The sequence below is a fragment of the Nerophis ophidion genome, linkage group LG27 (genome assembly GCF_033978795.1).
Source record: "Nerophis ophidion isolate RoL-2023_Sa linkage group LG27, RoL_Noph_v1.0, whole genome shotgun sequence".
Taxonomy (NCBI): Eukaryota; Metazoa; Chordata; class Actinopteri; order Syngnathiformes; family Syngnathidae; genus Nerophis; species Nerophis ophidion.
The window spans coordinates 28,293,636-28,314,409 of record NC_084637.1 but is presented as its reverse complement, the minus strand read 5'-3'; the positions used below and the strand labels follow the sequence as shown (position 1 = coordinate 28,314,409).

Genomic DNA, 20,774 nt, shown 5'->3' with positions numbered 1-20,774 from the left:
GTGGGAACTAACACACCGCATGCCCATGATGACACGTCGCCAATCAGGAGCAATGATGACATGTCGCCAATCAGGAGCAATGGACAATGGCAGGCATGCAAATGTAGCAGCTGAGCAAGTCCAGCATTTCTCTCTCTTCCTTGAACCTCTGCCAAGAAGGTCTTAAAACATCGGATAGTTTGGTTTGTGCTACAGAAGTCCCGATCGGCGTTTTTAGGTGCCGATTCCGATCATCCATGAGTGAGATCGTCCGATACCAATCACGTTAACGGTAAATTATAGACAGTATCACAATATCAACACAATATTTCAACTACTTCTTACGCTCTTTCATTAAGTACAATTGTTTGATCGAAACAAAGTCAAAAGTACAGAATAACTCAATAAAAACACGAAAACTATTTTAATCTCGGGGAATTCAATCAATCGCAAGTGGACTGTTTGGTTTGTCTCGGAAGACGTTTCATCAGCCCATGCTCCTCCTTTGTCCGGGGACTTATTCCCCGAGTTTCTAAACGTAAACACCAACAACAACAAAATATTTTGCGGAAGTAAAAACATGGATCTAATTACTCTCGTATGAAACATACCGTATTTCCTTAAATTGCCGCCGGGTGTGTAGTATGCACCTGCCTAGAATTTCCGCCGGGTCAATCTCGTTTCGCAAAATAATTAGCATAAGCCTAGATTTTCCACCGGGTCAAACTCGTCACGTTACGAGTGACACTTCACCTGTCATCATTTTCAAAATTTGAAATATTTTGCGGAAGTAAAAATATGGATTTAATTACTCTCGTATGAAACATACCGTATTTCCTTGAATTGCCGCCGGGTGTATAGTATGCGCCTGCCTAGAATTTCCACCGGTTTAAACTCGTTTCACAAAATAATTAGCATAAGCCTAGATTTTCCAACGGGTCAAACTCGTCACGTCACGAGTGACACTTCACCTGTCATCATTTTCAAAATTTGAAATATTTTGCGGAAGTAAAAATATGGATTTAATTACTCTCGTATGAAACATACCGTATTTCCTTGAATTGCCGCCGGGTGTATAGTATGCGCCTGCCTAGAATTTCCGCCGGGTCAATCTCGTTTCGCTAAATAATTAGCATAAGCCTAGATTTTCCACAGGGTCAAACTCGCCACGTCACGAGTGACACTTCACCTGTCATCATTTTCAAAATTTTAAATCGCATAAAGTGAAGCAGATTAAGAGCTATTCAGTAGGATTCAAAGTCCAAGCTATTGAATATGCTAAAAAGAACAGTAAGCGGTTATGTTTTATTAATATACAATAGCTGCGTGTGTCAAATATGAGTCATTAAAGGCACTAGTGATCCTTCTTGCGACTACTCGGCTACAGAAAGAAGTGACAACAAGCGGCAAGAGTGAGCAGCGATCGTTTATTTTCTCCTCTCGCTTGCACTTTTATCATGGAGGATTACATATCTAAAATAAAACATTTTTCTAAACTGGACTTTCAACCAAAGCAGGAGGTAATAAAGGAAAATCTCCATCGACACAGAGAGACTTTTAAAACTGAAGAAAGATAAGGAAGACTTCTAAGAACAAGTTAACTATGCGTTTGATCAGAAGGAGCTGCGCATGGACTTCATTTATAAGTAAAGGTAAGACCATAATAACGTAATTTTTCTAAAATGTGCTTTTCATGATGGTGTCCTTACATCACACTCAAATGTATAAGCGCAGGGCTAAATTTACCGCATGCCTTTGGTAAGCGCCGGAGTGAGAATAGCTTCTAAATTAATTAGCGCCCCGGCGGCAATTCAAGGATATACAGTAGATTGATACCACCCTTGGTATCAACACGACCTACATATGTATTAAACTACGCTAATTTATTATTTACGTGAACCCCGACTTAAAGAAGTTGAAAAACTTATTCGGGTTTTACCATTTAGTGGTCAATTGTATGGAATATGTACTCTACCGTGCAATCTACTAATACAAGCTTCAATCAATCAATCAATCAATCAATCAATCAATCAATTAATTAATTAATGTACTTTTTAATTTCCTGTTAAACACGGTTTAATTCACAATTCACAAAGCCCTTTTTGTGTTTTTTTTCAAACTAGCTTAGCAATTAGCGCGCATGCACGCTTCCGGCTCTTACTTGGTGTGTAACATGTTTAGCCTCGTCCTCCAGTGATAATGCTACTTAACATTCTGCCATTGGCCGATCACATTTACTCTCGTATACCACCCTTGGTATCGACACTACCGATATATGGATTAAACTACCCTCCACTTACGTGTACGCCTACCCGCCACACATTAAATTGTCCTTTTTTGGAGATTCTAATTGATCTAGTTTTTAATTTCCTGTTAAACACGGTTCAATCTACACGTTTTAAAATTTACTAAGTCCTTTTTTTGTGTTGTTTCAAGCTATTTTAGCGTGCACGCTTCTGGCTCTTACTTGGTGTGTAACATGTTTAGCCCCGTCCTCCAGTGATAATGCTACTTAACATGGTGCCATTGGCCGATCGCCTACTCTTCCTCTGTTTATAATTTTCACAGTTATTTATTGCTATTATTACTACTTTTACCCTCACTATTTTATGTTTTCATTTAGCTATTTATATATTATTTATATCTTATTTTTAATTATACTTTAGATGATTTTAAGTTATTTTATAGCGTGGATGGGATTCCTTAATCCTCAGTGACATGCTATGTTCTGTTAATGTCAATAATGCCCTTTGTGTTGCAACTTGTCTCTGCATGAAAACTGACATATAAATAAAATGTAATTGATTTATTGACTATTTGAAAAATATAAAATGATCCCTAGTTTGTGCGCTGTATTAATCTGTATTTTATGATTCTTTCAGAGTTACTAATTTGACAAAGAATCCACACGCGGGTCCTTTCAAAGTCCTGTTGTGTCAAATCCGTGCAGGGTCGGAAGTTGACGTTTTTAAAAATAGATAATTTTTGTGCATTAATTTGACAATTTAACATCTAATTACTAATTATATTGGGGGGAAAAAAGATTTAATGAAAAACAGGGTGTTCATGGCTGAGTTGTCGTGTAAAATAACATTTTGCAGTCATGGCTGACAACTTGCTTCCAGTTCTGCACCAAAAAGTGATTAAACAAAGTGAGAAGGAAAACGAAGGTAAATATGGAATACACTTCTGAGTGGGGAATGTGTGGAAGTCTGTTTCCCCCATTAAAAAAAAAAAAAAAATGGTAAGTCCGAACTATGAGATAAAAAGTAAAAAATATGAGAAAATTGTGACTTTTTATTTCGTATTTTTTGACTTTCTTATCTCAGAATTATGACTTCTTATCTTATAATTATGACCTTATGGCTGTCTAATAATTTAGACTTGTTTTTACCTTTGAAATAAACATATTTAGACATTATATCTCAAACATCATTGTTTATCTTATAATTTAGACTTTCTTATCTCATAATTATGACTTTCTATCTTATAATTTAGACTTTTTTAATGTCATAATTATGACTTTTTACCTCATGATTTACAGTTTTTAAATACACATATTTAGACGTTTTATCTCATAATCATTGTTTATTTTGTAATTTAGACTTTATTATCTCATAATTTTGACATTCTATCTTGTAATTTAGACTTTCTTAACTCATAATTATGACTTATCTTCTAATTATGACTTTCTATTTTATAATTTAGACTTTTTTTAATGTCATATTTATGACATTTTACCTCATGATTTACAGTTTTTAAATACACATATTTAGACATTCTATCTCATAATCATTGTTTATCTTATAATTTAAACTTTATTATCACATAATTATGACTTTTCTAATCATGACTTTATATCTTATAATTTAGACTTTATTTAATGTCATAATTATGACTTTTTTACCTCATGATTTACAGTTTTTAAATACACATATTTAGACATTTTATCTCATAATCATTGTTAATTTGTAATTTAGACTTTATTATCTAATAATTATGACTTTCTATCTTATAATTTAGACTTTCATAACTCATAATTATGACTTATATCCTAGTTATGACTTTCTATTTTATAATTTAAACTTTTTTTAATGTCATAATTATGACATTTTACCTCATGATTTACAGTTTTTAAATACACATATTTAGACATTTGATCTCAAACATCATTGTTTATCTTATAATTTAGACTTTCTTATCTCATAATTGTGACTTATCTCCTAATTATGACTTTCTATTTTATAATTTAGACTTTTTTAATATAATTATGACCTCTTTATCTCATGATTTACAGTTTTTAAATAAACATATTTAGACATTTTATCTCAAACATCATTGTTTATCTTATAATTTAGACTTTCTTATCTCCTAATTATGACTTTCTATCTTATAATTTAGACTTTTTTAATGTCATAATTATGACTTTTTACCTCATGATTTTCAGTTTTTAAATACACATATTTAGACATTTTATCTCATAATCATTGTTTATTTTACAATTTAGACTTTCTTATCTCCTAATTATGACTTTCTATCTTATAATTTAGACTTTTTTTAATGTCATAATTATGACATTTTACCTCATGATTTATCGTTTTTAATGAAACATATTTAGACATTTTATTTCAAACATTATTGTTTATCTTATAATTCAGACTTTCTTATCTCATAATGATGACTTATCTCCTAATTATGACTTTCTATCTAATAATTTAGACTTTTTTTATGTCATAATTATGACTTTTTACCTCATGATTTACAGTTTTTAAATACTTATATTTAGACATTTTATCTCATAATCAGTTTATTTTGTCATTTAGACTTTATTTAATGTCATAATTATGACTTATTATCTCCTAATTATGACTTTCTATCTTATAATTTAGACTTTTTTAATGTCATAATTATGACATTTTACCTCATGATTTACAGTTTTTAAATACACATATTTAGACATTTGATCTCAAACATCATTGTTTATCTTATAATTTAGACTTTCTTATCTCATAATTGTGACTTATCTCCTAATTATGACTTTCTATCTTATAATTTAGACTTTTTATATATAATTATGACCTCTTTACCTCATGATTTACAGTTTTTAATAAACATATTTAGACATTTGATCTCAAACATTATTGTTTATCTTATAATTTAGACTTTTTTATCTCCTAATTATGACTTTCTATCTTATAATTTTGACTTTTTTTAATGTCATAATTATGACTTTTTACCTCATGATTTACAGTTTTTAAATACACATATTTAGACATTTGATCTCATAATCATTGTTTATCTTATAATTTAGACTTTCTTAACTCATAATTATGACTTATCTCCTAATTATGACTTTCTATCTTATAATTTAGACTTTTTAAATATAATTATGACCTCTTTACCTCACGATTTACAGTTTTTAATTAAACAGACATTTTATCTCAAACATTATTGTTTATCTTATGATTTAGAATTTCTTATCTCCTAATTATGACTTTCTATCTTATAATTTAGACTTTTTTTAATTTCATAATTATGACTTTTTACCTCATGATTTACAGTTTTTAAATACACATATTTAGACATTTTATCTCATAATCATTGTTTATTTTGTAATTTAGACTTTCTCATCTCATAATGATGACTTATCTCCTAATTATGACTTTCTATCTTATAACTTAGACTTTTTTTAATGTCATAATTATGACTTTTTACCTCATGACTAGGACATGATTAGGATAAGGACTTTTAATACTTCGAAATGACCCGCGGAAACCCTGTGTGTGTGTGTATAACTTGCAATAAATTATCTTCCTTTTCAGCAATTCTTTTGTGTCTGTCTCTCTCTCTCTTTAGCTCTTGCTCCAACTCCAACTCCACTCTCCTCCCCCGGCTGCTGCCTTTTAACAGAGCGACAGGTGATTAATAATCAGGCCCAGGTGGGCCATCTACGCACCTGTCGCTGATTTCGAAGCCGGTCCTGCCACACCCTGTTTCGCTGCAGGTCCGCAGGCCACACCCCCCTCCACAAGTGTATAGTACCCCTTTTTTTGATTCATTAGTACCGCAATACTATACTAGTACCAGTATACTGTACAACCCTACCCCCTGGTCATGTACAAAACAACTGCGATGGGAAAGTGGATGAAAAGATCGTCATGCTGGTTGGCATTGAGTGTGTGGATGGAGGATGTGTGTTGTTTGAGAACAAAAAGAAAAAAAGAAAGATCCATGTCAGCTGATGGCAATGGCGCCGATCATTACCAAAGCAACTCACCGAGCGTGAGTGGCGAAGGCCTCTAAACTGATTGGAGCGTTTTAGGGATGCCGCCCTACTACCTGCCTCCTGAGAAGATGACAAAGTGTTGTTGTTTTTTTGTTGTTTTTTTTTGTTATCTAAAGCCTCAAGCATACATAGAGCAGCCTGTTAATCAAACGTCAAGATGCCGTCCAGTCGGCTTCTCTTAGCAGCTTCTGTCAAAAAGTGGACAAAAAGTTCATTTTAAAAAGGGATTGCGATGCCAAAGTTGATTTATCCTTTAGATCAGGGGTCACCAACCTTTTTGAAACCAAGAGCTACTTTTTGGGTACTGAGTAATGCCAAGGGCTACCAGTTTGATACACACTTAAATAAATTGCCAGACATAGCCAATTTGCTCAATTTAGCTTTAATAAATAAATCTATATATATATATTTAAAAAAAAACGGTATTTCTGTCTGTCATTCCGTCATACATTTTTTTTCCTTTTACGGAAGTTTTTTTGTAGAGAATAAATGATGAAAAAAACACTTAATTGAACGGTTTAAAAGAGGAGAAAACACGAAAAAAATTAAAATTACATTTTGAAACATAGTTTTTCTTCAATTTCGACTCCTTAAAATTCAAAATTCAACCGAAAAAAATGGAGAAAAATTAGCTAATTCGAATCTTGTAGAAAAAATTTAAAAAATAATTTATGGAACATTATTAGTAATTTTTCCTGATTAATTTTAGAATTTTGATGACATGTTTTAAAAAGGTTAAAATCCAATATGCGCTTTGTTAGAATATATAACAAATTGGACCAAGCTATTTTTCTAAACAAGACAAATCATTATTTCTTCTAGATTTTCCAGAACAAAAATGTTAAAAGAAATTCAAAAGACTTTGAAATAAGATTTAAATTTGATTCTACAGATTTTCTAGATTTGCCAGAATATTTTTTTTGAATTTTAGTCATATTAAGTTTGAAGAAATATTTCACAAATATTTTTCGTTGAAAAAAAAGAAGCTAAAATGAAGAATTAAATTTAAAAAATGTATTATTATTTACAATAAAAATAAAAAAAATACTTGAACCTTGATTTAAATTGTCAGGAAAGAAAAGGAAGGAATTTAAAAGGCAAAAAGTTAAATGTGTATAATAATCCTAAAATAAATTTTAACATTGTATTTTTTCTCTAAAATTGTCTTTCTGAAAGTTATAAAAAGCAAAGTAAAAAAAAAAAAAGAATTTATTTAAACAAGTGAAGACCAAGTCTTTAAAATATTTTTTTTGATTTTCAAATTCTATTTAAGTTTTGTCTCTCTTAGAATTAAAAATGTCGAGCAAAGCGAGACCAGCTTGCTAGTAAATTAATACAATTTTAAAAATCGAGGCAGCTCACTGGTAAGTGCTGCTATTTGAGCTATTTTTAGAACAGGCCAGCGGGCGACTCATCTGGTCCTTACGGGCACCGCGTTGGTGACCCCTGCTTTAGATCCTGCGGAAAAAAGGGGAGGGGAAAATGTCATTATTTCATTGGAAGACCTATTCATGCGGGAGGTCTGCTCTGCAGAATGCTTCCCTGCGGAAAATATTCACACCAGTGGGAGCAATTTGATTGTCCAGCAAGAAACACAACGTTTGGCATTCATTGGTGTCAAACCTACCCTGGCGGCGTCATACTTTGCCGCCCTCTCGTTGTTGGCCTTTTCCGCCTTTTCGGCCAGCTTCTTTTGCATCTGAGGACCCCGCCCGAAGAAGATGTAGTTGACGAAGGCGTACTCCAGGAGGGCGAGGAAGACCATGACGAAGCAGCCCATCAGGTACATGTCGATGGCCTTCACGTACGGGATCTTGGGCAGCGTCTCTCTCAGGTGAGTGTTGATGGTGGTCATGGTCAGCACCGTGGTGATCCCTGGCGAGGGGGAATAAAGACGGTTTTTATTACAGCATAATCATAATAAGGTTTATTAAGGTAAGGCGTTCCACGTCCCAAGAGCTAGCTTCTGTAGCCGAGGATCGGACCGCCAAGTTCCCTGCCTTGGCTGACGCCCCCCAGCTCACATTGCACCCGACCTCTATGGCCCCTTCTATGGGTGGTGAGCCCATTGGAGGGGTGACCCACCTTGCCTCTTCGGGCATGGGAACAGGCCATCGTGCCCCAACTCCGGGACTGGCTCCAGAGGGGGACCCCAGTGACCCGCGTCCGGGCGAGGGAAATCAGGGTCCATGCTTTTTCTTCTTCATAAAGGTCTTCGAGCTGCTCTTTGTCTGATCCCTCACCTAGAACCTGTTTGCCTTGGGCCTTGCCGGAATTTTTACCTAGAGGGCGCTAGAGCGTCATTTTTAATTTTTTTTTTTTTTTTTTTTTTTTATTGGATGACAATTTCCGCCAGTCAATCAATCAATGTTTATTTATATAGCCCCAAATCACAAATGTCTCAAAGGACTGCACAATATCATTACGACTACAACATCCTCGGAAGAACCAACAAAAGGGCAAGGAAAACTCACACCCAGTGGGCAGGGAGAATTCACATCCAGTGGGACGCCAGAGATAATGCTGACTATGAGAAACCTTGGAGAGGACCTCAGATGTGGGCAACCCCCCCTCTCTAGGGGACCGAAAGCAGATTTCGAGCGGGTCTAACATGATACTGTGAAAGTTTAATCCATAGTGGCTCCAACACAGCCGCGAGAGTTCAGTTCAAGCGGATCCAAGACCGCAGCGAGAGTCCCGTCCACAGGAAACCATCTCAAGCGGATCAGCAGCGTAGAGACGTCCCCAACCGATACAGGCGAGCGGTCCATCCTAGGTCCCGACGAGCGGTCCATCCTGGGTCTCGACTCTGGACAGCCAGTACTTCATCCATGGTCATCGGACCGGACCCCCTCCACAAGGGAGGGGGGGACATAGGAGAAAGAAAAGAAGCAGCAGATCAACTGGTCTAAAAAGGAGGTCTATTTAAAGGCTAGAGTATACAGATGAGTTTTAAGGTGAGACTTAAATGCTTCTACTGAGGTAGCATCTCGAACTGTTACCGGGAGGGCATTCCAGAGTACTGGAGCCCGAACGGAAAACGCTCTATAGCCCGCAGACTTTTTTTGGGCTCTAGGAATCACTAATAAGCCGGAGTCTTTTGAACGCAGATTTCTTGCCGGGACATATGGTACAATACAATCGGCAAGATAGGATGGAGCTAGACCGTGTAGTATTTTATACGTAAGTAGTAAAACCTTAAAGTCACATCTTAAGTGCACAGGAAGCCAGTGCAGGTGAGCCAGTACAGGCGTAATGTGATCAAACTTTCTTGTTCTTGTCAAAAGTCGAATTTTAGCGATATTACGGGGAATAGTCCTGATGTGTTTGTAAACTTGGTGAGTTTTGAAGCATGTTAAGGGGGTCAAATTAGAGCTCAGAGAGGCGGCGTTATAATAAGAATAAAACCTTAACGATCCGGTGGCCATGTACTGCTTGCCTGTGTATCGGCTGGGGACATCTCTGCGCTGCTGATCCGCCTCCTCTTGGGATGGTTTCCTGCTGGCTGCGCTGTGAACGGGACTCTCGCTGCTGTGTTGGATCCGCTTTGGACTGGACTCTCGCGACTGTGTTGGATCCATTATGGATTGAACTTTCACAGTATTATGTTAGACCCGCTCGACATCCATTGCTTTCGTCCTCTCCAAGGTTCTCATAGTCATCATTGTCACCGACGTCCCACTGGGTGTGAGTTTTCCTTGCCCTTATGTGGGCCTACCGAGGATGTCGTAGTGGTTTGTGCAGCCCTTTGAGACACTAGTGATTTAGGGCTATATAAGTAAACATTGATTGATTGATTAATTGATTAAAGGGGAACATTATCACCATTTCAAAAGGGTTAAAAACAATAAAAATCAGTTCCCAGTGGTTTGTTGTATTTTATGAATTTTTTTTCAAAATTTTACCGGTCTCGGAATATCCCTCAATAAAGCTTTAAAGTGCCTTATTTTCGGCTCTCTGCGAAGACACTGGCCATTTCCCTGTGACGTCACACAGTGCTGCCAATGTAAACAAACAATGGGAATACCACAGCAAGATATAGCGACATTAGCTCGGATTCAAACTCGGATTTCAGCGACTTAAGCGATTCAACAGATTACGCATGTATTGAAACAGATGGATGGAGTATGAAAGTATTGAAGAAGAAACTGAAGCTATTGAGCGAATAGCTATTGACGCTATTCATAGCCATAGCATGGCAGAATAGCTGCGTTAGCATCGCCGCTAAAATGTGCGGACCAAACTATCAGGACTTTTGCATCTTTTGACACTGGAGCAACTTAAATCCGTCGATTGGTAAGTGTTTGTTTCGCATTAAATGTGGGTGGAAGGAAACGTAATATAGTTTCAAATGCATCTACAGGTTATCCATAAATCTCTGTGCCATGTCTGCTTTAGCACCGCCGGTAAATAGCATGTTAGCATCGATTAGCGTAGCATGTTAGCATCGATTAGCTGGCAGTCAAATCAACAAAACTCACCTTTGTGATTTTGTTGACTATTGTTGCAAATGCATCTGCAGGTTATCCATACATCTCTGTGCCATGTCTGACTTAGCATCGCCGGTCAAATGTGGAGACACTCTGGTACATTCAATGGGGGTCTGGCGGCAGACACTTTCGCATCTTCGGGCCAGTGGTGCAACTTGAATCCCTCCCTGTTAGTGTTGTTACAACCTCAGACAACACACCGTCGAGGCATGATGTCTCCAAGGTTCCAAAAAATAGTCAAAAAAAACGGAAAATAACAGAGCTGAGACCCGGTGTTTGTAATGTGTTGAAAATGAAAATGGCGGGTGTGTTACCTCGGCGACGTCACATTCTGACGTCATCGCCTCCAGCGCGTTTAATTCGCCAAAATTCACCCATTTAGAGTTCGGAAATCGGTTAAAAAAATAGACAATCTTTTTTCTGCACCATCAAGGTATATATTGACGCTTACATAGGTCTGGTGATAATGTTCCCCTTTAAAAATACAATAGGGTCCTCTGTCCCAAAGGGACATCGGTCCCTAAAAACACCGCCTTAACCAATAATAGATAGATAAATAGATAGTACTTTATTGATTCCTTCAGCAGAGTTCCTTCAGGAAAATTAAAATTCCAGCAGCAGTGTACAGAGTTGAGATCAATTTAAAGAAAAAAGTAAAAAGTAAATAATGGGGGTTTAAAAGGAAACAAAATAGAGAAATATTACAAAAAGAATAAAAACAATGGGAATAACAATATAACAGTAAAATAAGAATATAACAAGACAAAATAGGCAGTAGTGACCATGTTATGAAAACGTATTGCACTGTTAATGTTTTAATAAGGGTACCCTTTTTTTTCCCCCGCTCCATTGCCGCTAACACGCGATCAACACGAGGGGAGGAATGGAATCGCCGGCAGATGCGTGTCAAAGTGGTTGATAAAGCCACGCAATTATACGCTGACCTCTTGCCTGGCACACTCCATCTCCTTCAAATAGAGCATGGGTGTCAAACTCTGGCCCGCGGGCCAAATTTGGCCCGCCGTGTAATTTCATTTGGCCCTTGAGGCAATATCAAATTAAGATTAGAGCTGGCCCGCCGGTACTATACAGCGGAGATGCCTCTGTAACACTGCATTCACCACTGATACTCATACTTGCCAACCCTCACGATTTTCCCGGGAGACTCCCAAAGTTCAGTTCCCCTCCCGAAAATCTTCGGGGGCAACCATTCTTCTGAATTTCTCCCGATTTCCACCCGGACAACAATATTGGGGACATGCCTTGAAGGCACTGCCTTTAGCGTCCTCTACAGCCTGTCGTCACGTCCGCTTTTCCGCCATACAAACAACGTGCCGGCCCAGTCACATAATACATGCGGCTTTAACACACACAAGTGAATGCGAGGCATACTTGATCAACAGCCATAAGGGTCACACTGAGGGTGGCCGTATAAACAACTTTAACACTTTTACAAATATGCGTCACACTGTGAAGCCACACCAAACAAGAATGACAAACACATTTCGGGAGAACATCCGCACCGTAGCACAACATAAACACAACAGAAGAAATACCCGGAAACCCCTTGCAGCACTAACTCTTCCAGGACGCTACAATATACATCCCCGCTACCACCAAACCCCGCCCTCCCCAATTTTTATTTAAATTGTATTTGATATACCATAGATATTTTTTAATCATTATTATTAGGGTCCGGAGGCCCTATTGAAACTGGTGCGTTTTATTATTATTCCGTACCTATGCACTGTAATTTGACCCCCTTAACATGCTTCAAAACTCACCAAATTTGACACACACATCGGTCTGGCATGCCTTCCCAACTTAATAGGCAGCCAAACCAGAAAAATCAAAATTGCGCGCTAGCGTCCCCTAGGAAGGAAAGAAAAACAGACTGCTTGTAACTTCCGTTAGGAATGTCGTACAGGCATGAAACAAAAACTGTCACGTAGGTCTAACTTAGACCTACATTTCATAATAAACCTTCTAGGGCAAAAAATCAACATGAAGTTGGAAAAAAAACCCTTCAAAACAAAATTTTCGCGAAAAATTCAATTTTTGCCTCTTTGAGCTGAAATTTGACCCCTTTAAAATGCTTCAAAACTCACCAAACTTGGCATACACATCAGGACTAGCAGAAATTGCGATCTAATGAAAAAAAAAACCCCAAAAAACTCAAAATTGCGCTCTTGCGCAATTTTTTATCAACACACGGCAAAAACTGCTTCGGGGAAGAAAACACAGACAAAACTTCTTGTAACTTCCGGTGGGAATGCCAGAAAGACATGAAACAAAATCTTCTATGTAGGTCTCACTTAGACCTACATTTAGATAATTGACATCCTTGGGCAAAAATCAACAGGAAGTTAAAAATTACCCCTTCAAAATAAAAGTTTTGTAAAAACCCGTCACCTTTTTCAAACGTAAACTCCTCCGAGTGCGTTTGTCGTTTCGGCTTTAAACTCGCACAGGAGAGAGATTGAACCCTTTTGATTAAAACTATCCAACAAAGTTTTGATTACTGCTCCGGTTTTGATTTTACGCGCCTTCAAAGAACCCCTGCGCAAAGTTTTCTAAAAAATGTCATTTTTGCCTCTTTGAGCTGTAATTTGACCCCCTTAAAATGCTTCAAATCCAATCCAATCTAATCCACTTTATTTATATAGCACATTTAAACAACAATAACGTTTCCAAAGTGCTGCACAGCCATGTTAAAAACAATTGTAAAAAATAAAAAAATAAATAAAATAAAATAAAAAAGTATATATAAATATATTATGCTCCACCAATGACTGAATAAAAACAAAAAATAAATGAATATAAAACCAATAAAAACAATATAAAAACAAATATGATTAAAAACTATTTTAAAGGGTAAAATCAATTAAAACAGTAAAATAGAAATCAAAGTGTATAAAAAAACACAGAGGACAACAGAGAACAGAGGACCACACAACTCACGTAGTGTTAAAGTGCAAATTAAAGCTCTACTATGCAAAGCGAAAGCCATTTATCAACAACATCCAGAAACGCCGATCTGTAAGTTGACCCCCTTAACATGCTTCAAAACTCACCAAATTTTACACACACATCAGGACTGGCGAAAATTGCCATCTAATACAAAACCAAACCCCAAAACTCAAAATTGCGCTCTAGCGCCCCCTAGGAAAAAACCCAGACAAAACTGCTTGTAACTTCTGTTAGGAATGTCGTAGAGACATGAAACAAAGACCTCTATGTAGGTCTGACTTAGACCAGGGCTTGGCAGCGGCCAAAAGCGGACCTGACCAACTCTGCTTGCAGCTTTAATTATAATTTAAGTGTCCCGGAGCAGCATCCGGGACGCCGCTCCGGGAGTGCGGCGTAAAGCACGGTGACGAGACAGAGAGTAGTCAGCGGGCTGGGACGAGCGACAACTAAGGTCAATCTGGCCCTAAATGTGATTCATCGGCGCATTTGCAAGGCCGGGGCTGGGAAAGTGCGTGCACAAGATGGCGAGGATGTTATTTTCCTTCTTCTTTTTATAGGTGTTCTCTCAGCGCCGCCGTTACTCTCCGCGCCATCCTTCTTCGGACAATTTAATCAAGAGGCCCTCCTCTTTCATCACGCCATTACAGTCTCTCTCTCGGGAGGAATATACTTTCTCTCCTTTTCTGTCTCTCTCCATTGTTTCACCCTCCAATTCTCTCGCCCTTTTCTCCATTTTTTCCCCCCTCTCCACTCCACATAGGGCAGGGGTGTCCAAACTTTTTCCACTGAGGGACGCTCACTGAAAATTCAGGCTTGATCCCAAAGGATTTTGGTGAAAAAAATATAAAAAAATGCTTCATTATCCAGTATTATTATTTTTATTATTATTTAAATCTCTAGAGCAGGGGTGTCAAACTCAAAAACAGAGTGGGCCAAAATTTAAAACTGAACCTGAACAAATGAACCTTTTAAAAGGGGACCCAAACAAGTTTTGCATTTAATATTGAACAAGCGAGACTTATATAACTTTATAGTGACGTGCAAAATCGAGTTTCAAATAATACTAACAATTTAAAAAATAGCAATGGCATATCAAATCAAATTTAAATAGAAAATTCAATGCCTCTTTTCTATTTGCAGCCTTCTCAGGTAAATATCAAAATAAACTTTTCCACAGGCTAATAATAAATTTTTATACTGTAGCGTCCAGGAAGAGGTAGTGCTGCAAGGGGTCCTAGGTATTTGTTCTGTCGTGTTTATGTTGTGTTACAGTGCGGATGTTCTCCCAAAATTTTGCTTGTCATTCTCGTTTAGTGTTGGTTCACAGTGTTGGCGCATATTTGTAACAGTCTTAAAGTTGTTTATACGGCCACCCTCAGTGTGACCTGTATGGCTGTTGACCAATCTCGCATTGGGGCGGTATAGCTCGGTTGGTAGAGTGGCCGTGCCAGCAACTTGAGGGTTGCAGGTTCGATTCCCGCTTGTGCCATCCTAGTCACTGCCGTTGTGTCCTTGGGCAAGACACTTCACCAACCTGCTCCCAGTGCCACCCACACTGGTTTGAATGTAACTTGGATATTGGGTTTCAGTATGCAAAGCGCTTTGAGTCTCTAGGGAAAAAGCGCTATATAAATATAATTCACTTCACTTATTATTATTCAAGTTTTAAATCTCTAGATCAGGGGTGTCAAACTCAAAAACAGAGTGGGCCAAGGTTGAAGAAATTAACCTTTTAATAGGGACCCAAACAAGTTTTGCATTGAATATTGAACAAGCGAGACTTATATAACTTTATAGTGACATATAAAATGGAGTTTCGAATGATAATAATTAAAAAAATATCAATGGCATATCTAATAAAATGTAAATAGAAATGTCATGCCTCTTATCTATTTGCAGCCTTCTGAAGTAAATATCAAAATAAAGTTGTTCCACAGGCTAATAATAAATTTGAAAATAAAATAATAATGAATGAATCAAACATGCAAGCCTTGAAGTAACAAGAGAAAGTGCATGAATAAAATGTTAATTATTGCTCAGTTTGCTACCCTGATTTGCTTTAACACTGAATATGGAACAAGCAATAATTATATAACTTAATAGTGCAAAATCAACTTTCACAAAACAAAGGAAAAAACATCAACGGAATAGTAAATACCATTTAAATAAAAACATGAATGCCTCTTTTCTATTTGCAGCTTTCAGGGGTAAATATCAACATGACATTTTTCCACAGGCTAATGGCTTTGAAAAAAAACAAAACAATAATGAGGTGGGCAGGGTTTGGTGGTAGCAGGTGGGTGTATATTGTAGTGTCCCGGAAGAGTTAGTGCTGCAAGGGATTCTGGGTATTTGTTCTGTTGTGTTACGGTGCGGATGCTCTCCTGAAATGTGTTTGTCCTTCTTGTTTGGTGTGGGTTCACAGTGTTGGCGCATATTTGTAACAGTGTGGAAGTTGTTTATACGGTCACCCTCAGTGTGACCTGTATAGCAGTTAGCTGTTAGCATTCGCATCTGCATATACTTTGGGACTGGGCTGACACGCTGTTTGTATGGAGGAAAAGCGGACGTGACGACATGTTGTAGAGGACGCTAAAGGCAGTCCCTTTAAAGCATGGGTGTCAAACTCTGGCCCGCGGGCCAAATCTGGCCCGCCGTATAATTTAAATTGGCCCTTGAGGCAATATTAATTTAGCATTAGAGCTGGCCCGCCGGTGTTATACAGCGTCGGAGCCGCTGTAACACCACATTCACCGCTAATACTCATACTTGCCAACCCTCCTAATTTTCCCGGTAGACTCCCGAAGTTCAGTGCCCCTCCCGAAAATCTCCCGGGGCAACCATTCTCCCGAATTTCCACCCGGACAACTTTGCATTTAAGGCACTGCCTTTAGCGTCCTCTACAACCTGTCGTCACGTCCGCTTTTCCTCCATACTAACAGCATGTCACATAATATTTGTGGCTTTTACACACACACACACACACACACACACACACACACACACACACACACACACACACACACACACACACACACACACACACACACACACACACACACACACACACACACACACACACACACAAGTGAATGCAATGCAAACTTGGTCGACAGCCATACAGGTCACACTGAGGGTGGCCGTATAAAAAACTTTAGCACTGTTACAAATATGCGCCACACTGTGAACCCACACCAAACAAGAATGAAAAACACATTTCAGGTGAACATTCGCACCGTAACACAACGGAACAAATACCCAGAACCCCTTGCAGCACTAATTCTTCCGGGAAACTTCCAGCAAACTGACCAATAAATGACGTTTTATTCATGCATTTTTTCTTGCTACTTCAAGGCTTGAATGCTTGGTTCATTCATTATTGTTATTTTATTTTCAAATGTATTATTAGCCTTTGTAAAAAATGTGATATTTACCTCAGAAGGTTGCAAATAGAAAAAAAAGGCGTTACTTTTTTATTTAAATTTTATTTGATATGCCATTGATATTTTTTTAAATTATTATTATTATTATTTGAAACTGGATTCTGCATGTCACTAAAGTTATATAAGCCTTGCTTGTTCAATATTTAATGCAACACTTGTTTGGGTCCCTATTAAAAGGTTCATTTGTTCAACCTTGGCCCGCGACTTTGTTCCGTTTAAAATTTTGGCCCACTCTGTATTTGAGTTTGACACCCCTGCTTTAAAGCACGCCCCCGATATCGTTGTCCGGTGGAAATCGTGAGAAATTCGCGAGATTGGTTGCCCCGGGAGATTTTCGGGAGGGGCACTGAACTTCGGGAGTCTCCCGGGAAAATTAGGAGAGTTTGCAAGTATGAGTTTTAGTAGTGAATTTTAATTTGAAATTGCCTAAAGGGCCAAATGAAATTACACGGCGGGCCAAATTTGGCCCGCGGGCCAGAGTTTGACACCCATGCTCTAGATCAACATTAGGTCTATCTGTCAATATAATGATTTTAAAGATTTAAGTTGTATGCTCTTTTTGTCACAAAAAAAACGTTTTTTTTATGGAAAAATCACAAAATATGCAATATTATCACCCAGAATTCCCTGCAGCACCAACTCTTCCGCGACGTTAAAATATAAACAAACACCATTGGCGGATCTACACCTAACATCCACTGTGATGATACCACGTACATAAGCGTATCTAGTCGATACTACTATGGCTACATAATAGTACCAAATAGGATATCACCACATCACTTCAGAAAACCACTGTCACTAAATAAAGTTTGTCGCTACATCTGTAAGTGCAAGTTAAATCTCCACTATGCAAAGTGAAAGCCATTTATCAACAACATCCAGAAACGTCGCCGGCTTCTCTTGGCCCGAGATCATCTAAGATGGACTAATGCAAAGTGGAAAAGTGTTCTTTTGTCTGACGAGTCCACATTTCAAATTGTTTTTGAAAATATTCGGGGAAGCGAACCATCCAGACTGTTATCGACGCAAAGTTGAAAAGCCAGCATCTGTGATGGTATGGGGGTGTATTAGTGCCCAAGGCATGGGTAACTTACACATCTGTGAAGTCAACATTAATGCTGAAAGGTACATACAGGTTTTGGAACAACATCTATGCGCCGTCTTTTACATGGCCGCCCCTGCTTATTTCAGCAAGACAATGCCAAGCCACATTCAGCACGTGTTACAACAGCGTGGCTTCGTAAAAAAAGAATACGGGTACTTTCCTGGCCCGCCTGCAGTCCAGACCTGTCTCCCATTGAAAATGTGTGGCGCATTATGAAGCATAAAATACGACAGCAGAGACCCCGGACTGTTGAACGACTGAAGCTCTACATAAAACAAGAATGGGAAAGAATTCCACTTTCAAAGCTTTAACAATTAGTTTCCTCAGTTCCCAAACGTTTATTGAGTGTTGCTAAAAGAAAAGGTGATGTAACACAGTGGTGAACATGCCCTTTCTCAACTACTTTGGCTCATGTGGCAGCCATGAAATTCTAAGTTAATTATTTGCAAAAAAAAAATAAAGTTTATGAGTTCGAACATCAAATATCTTGTCTTTGTAGTGCATTCTATTGAATATGGGTTGAAAAGGATTTGCAAATCATTGTATTCCGTTTATATTTACATCTAACACAATTTCCCAACTCATATGGAAATGGGGTTTGTACTTTTTGGTATCGGAACAACACCAATACACACACACCGAGCGCACACCAAATCGGCGCCTATGCATCTCGCCATCACCTTTTTTTCCCTTCTCCCCGAGTCGTAGCGTCTACGGCTGAAAAGATAGGCACCCGGCAATCAAATTACCTTCTAATCACGAGTTGCTGAGGGCCATTAGCAGCTGAACTCGAACATTATCAAAAACAAGACGGTATCTCGACAAGGACGCGGTAAAATGTGTCAAATTGCACCTGGTGTTAATTGGGCGACACACCGGCAGCATCGTAAACACGTTTTTTTTTAAGGAGCACGTTCAAAGGAACCGAAGGGGAGCATCTACGATGCAGGGAAGGGGGTCTGTGCCTCGCATTACACTAGACTGACCATACGTCCTCTTTTGCATGACTGTCTGGGCTGTCCGGGAGGGGTTTATTAAATGCCTTAAATGTCCGGTGTTTTGTGTCAAATTTGCGTGTATTTTTGAGACCAGGGTTAAGAAGGGGTTGAAAAAAACAAAACTAATTGTGAACGTGTGCGAACGCAGCAGAATTACTGAGGGAGGGGCAGAGAGAACGAGTTGTCAATCAAGCAATACAGGTCACACTGAGGGTGGCCGTATAAACAACTTTAACACTGTTACAGTTCTGGCATCCCTTGACCGGACAAGTTGCTGGCCATGCCAGCAACCTGAGGGTTGCAGGTTTGATTCCCGCTTCCGCCATCCTAGTCACTGCCGTTGTGTCCTTGGGCAAGACACTTTACCCACCTGCTCCCAGTGTCACCCAAACTGGTTTAAATGTAACTTAGATATTGGGTCCCACTATGTAAAGCGCTTTGAGTCACTAGAGAAAAAGCGCTATATAAATATAATTCAATTCACTTCACTACAAATATGCGCCACACGGTGAACCCACACAAAACAAGAATGACAAACACATTCCGGGAGAACATCCGCACCGTAACACAACATAAACACAAAAGAACAAATACCCAGAATACTTTGCAGCACTAACTCTTCCGGGACGCTACAATATATACAACCCCCTCTACCTCAACCCCGATTACGTCACATGAAATATTCAACTTTGAAAAATAGTTTTGGTGGAAGATTTTGCATATTTTGTGCGTTTGCCATAAAAAAAACATAGTTTTGTTTGACAAAAAAGGGCGGAAAACAAACAAACAACTAAAAAATTTTGAAATGAGGAATAGATCTGAAGTTGATATAGAGATTTAAGCGTTAAATATAAAATGTATTGTCATCATTTCATGACCCAAGCAAACCCTTTTTACACATTTACACTGAAATAAATACACCTACAACTTATTTAATAAAAACATGGAAAAAAACTACCAGTAAAAGGTAAAGTTTAGATCCATGAAGGAAAGAAGAAAGTGAATACATTTAGAAATTGCATTCAAATGTTTCTATTTTTTTTTTTATTATTTTAATGATTGAAGTAACGTTTATGACAACCTTTTTCAAAAACACAATATAGAATGTGAGTTATAAGAGGATAATGCATACGTTTAGCATTTGTTTTCAAAACGCTTACAAAAAAGTGGGACCCCAAAAATTTATTGTGGGACCCCATTTTAATGACTTGATGGGGCCCCATGGAACCCCATTTTGAAAATCCCTCGCGCCAACACAGCTGTAAACAGAGGAGAATCAATGCTTTATTTGAATAAATATATTACATATGAGTTGGGAAATTGTGTTGGATGTAAATATAAACAGAATACAATGATTTGCAAATCATTTTCAACCCATATTCAGTTGAATATGCTACAAAGACAACATATTTGATGTTTAAACTGATAAATATTTTTTTTTTGCAAATAATCTTTAACATTAGAATTTGATGCCAGCAACACATGGCAAAGAAGTTGGGA

At 38.0% G+C, this 20,774-nt stretch overlaps 1 protein-coding gene across 4 annotated transcripts in view; it reads right to left on the bottom strand.

Annotated features, from left to right (window-relative positions):
- LOC133544467 (gamma-aminobutyric acid receptor subunit beta-3-like) overlaps positions 1-20,774 on the bottom strand; it is a 250,825-nt gene that overhangs the window by 9,144 nt on the left and 220,907 nt on the right. For 2 of the 4 annotated variants that reach the window (XM_061889810.1, XM_061889812.1), the window contains 2 exons: positions 7,893-8,140; positions 6,257-6,325 (listed from right to left, as the gene is read on the bottom strand). In XM_061889810.1, the coding sequence (XP_061745794.1) occupies positions 6,257-6,325; positions 7,893-8,140 (317 nt within the window). The remainder of the gene's footprint in view (positions 1-6,256; positions 6,326-7,892; positions 8,141-20,774) is intronic. The other 2 variants (XM_061889811.1, XM_061889813.1) reach the window with 1 other exon arrangement.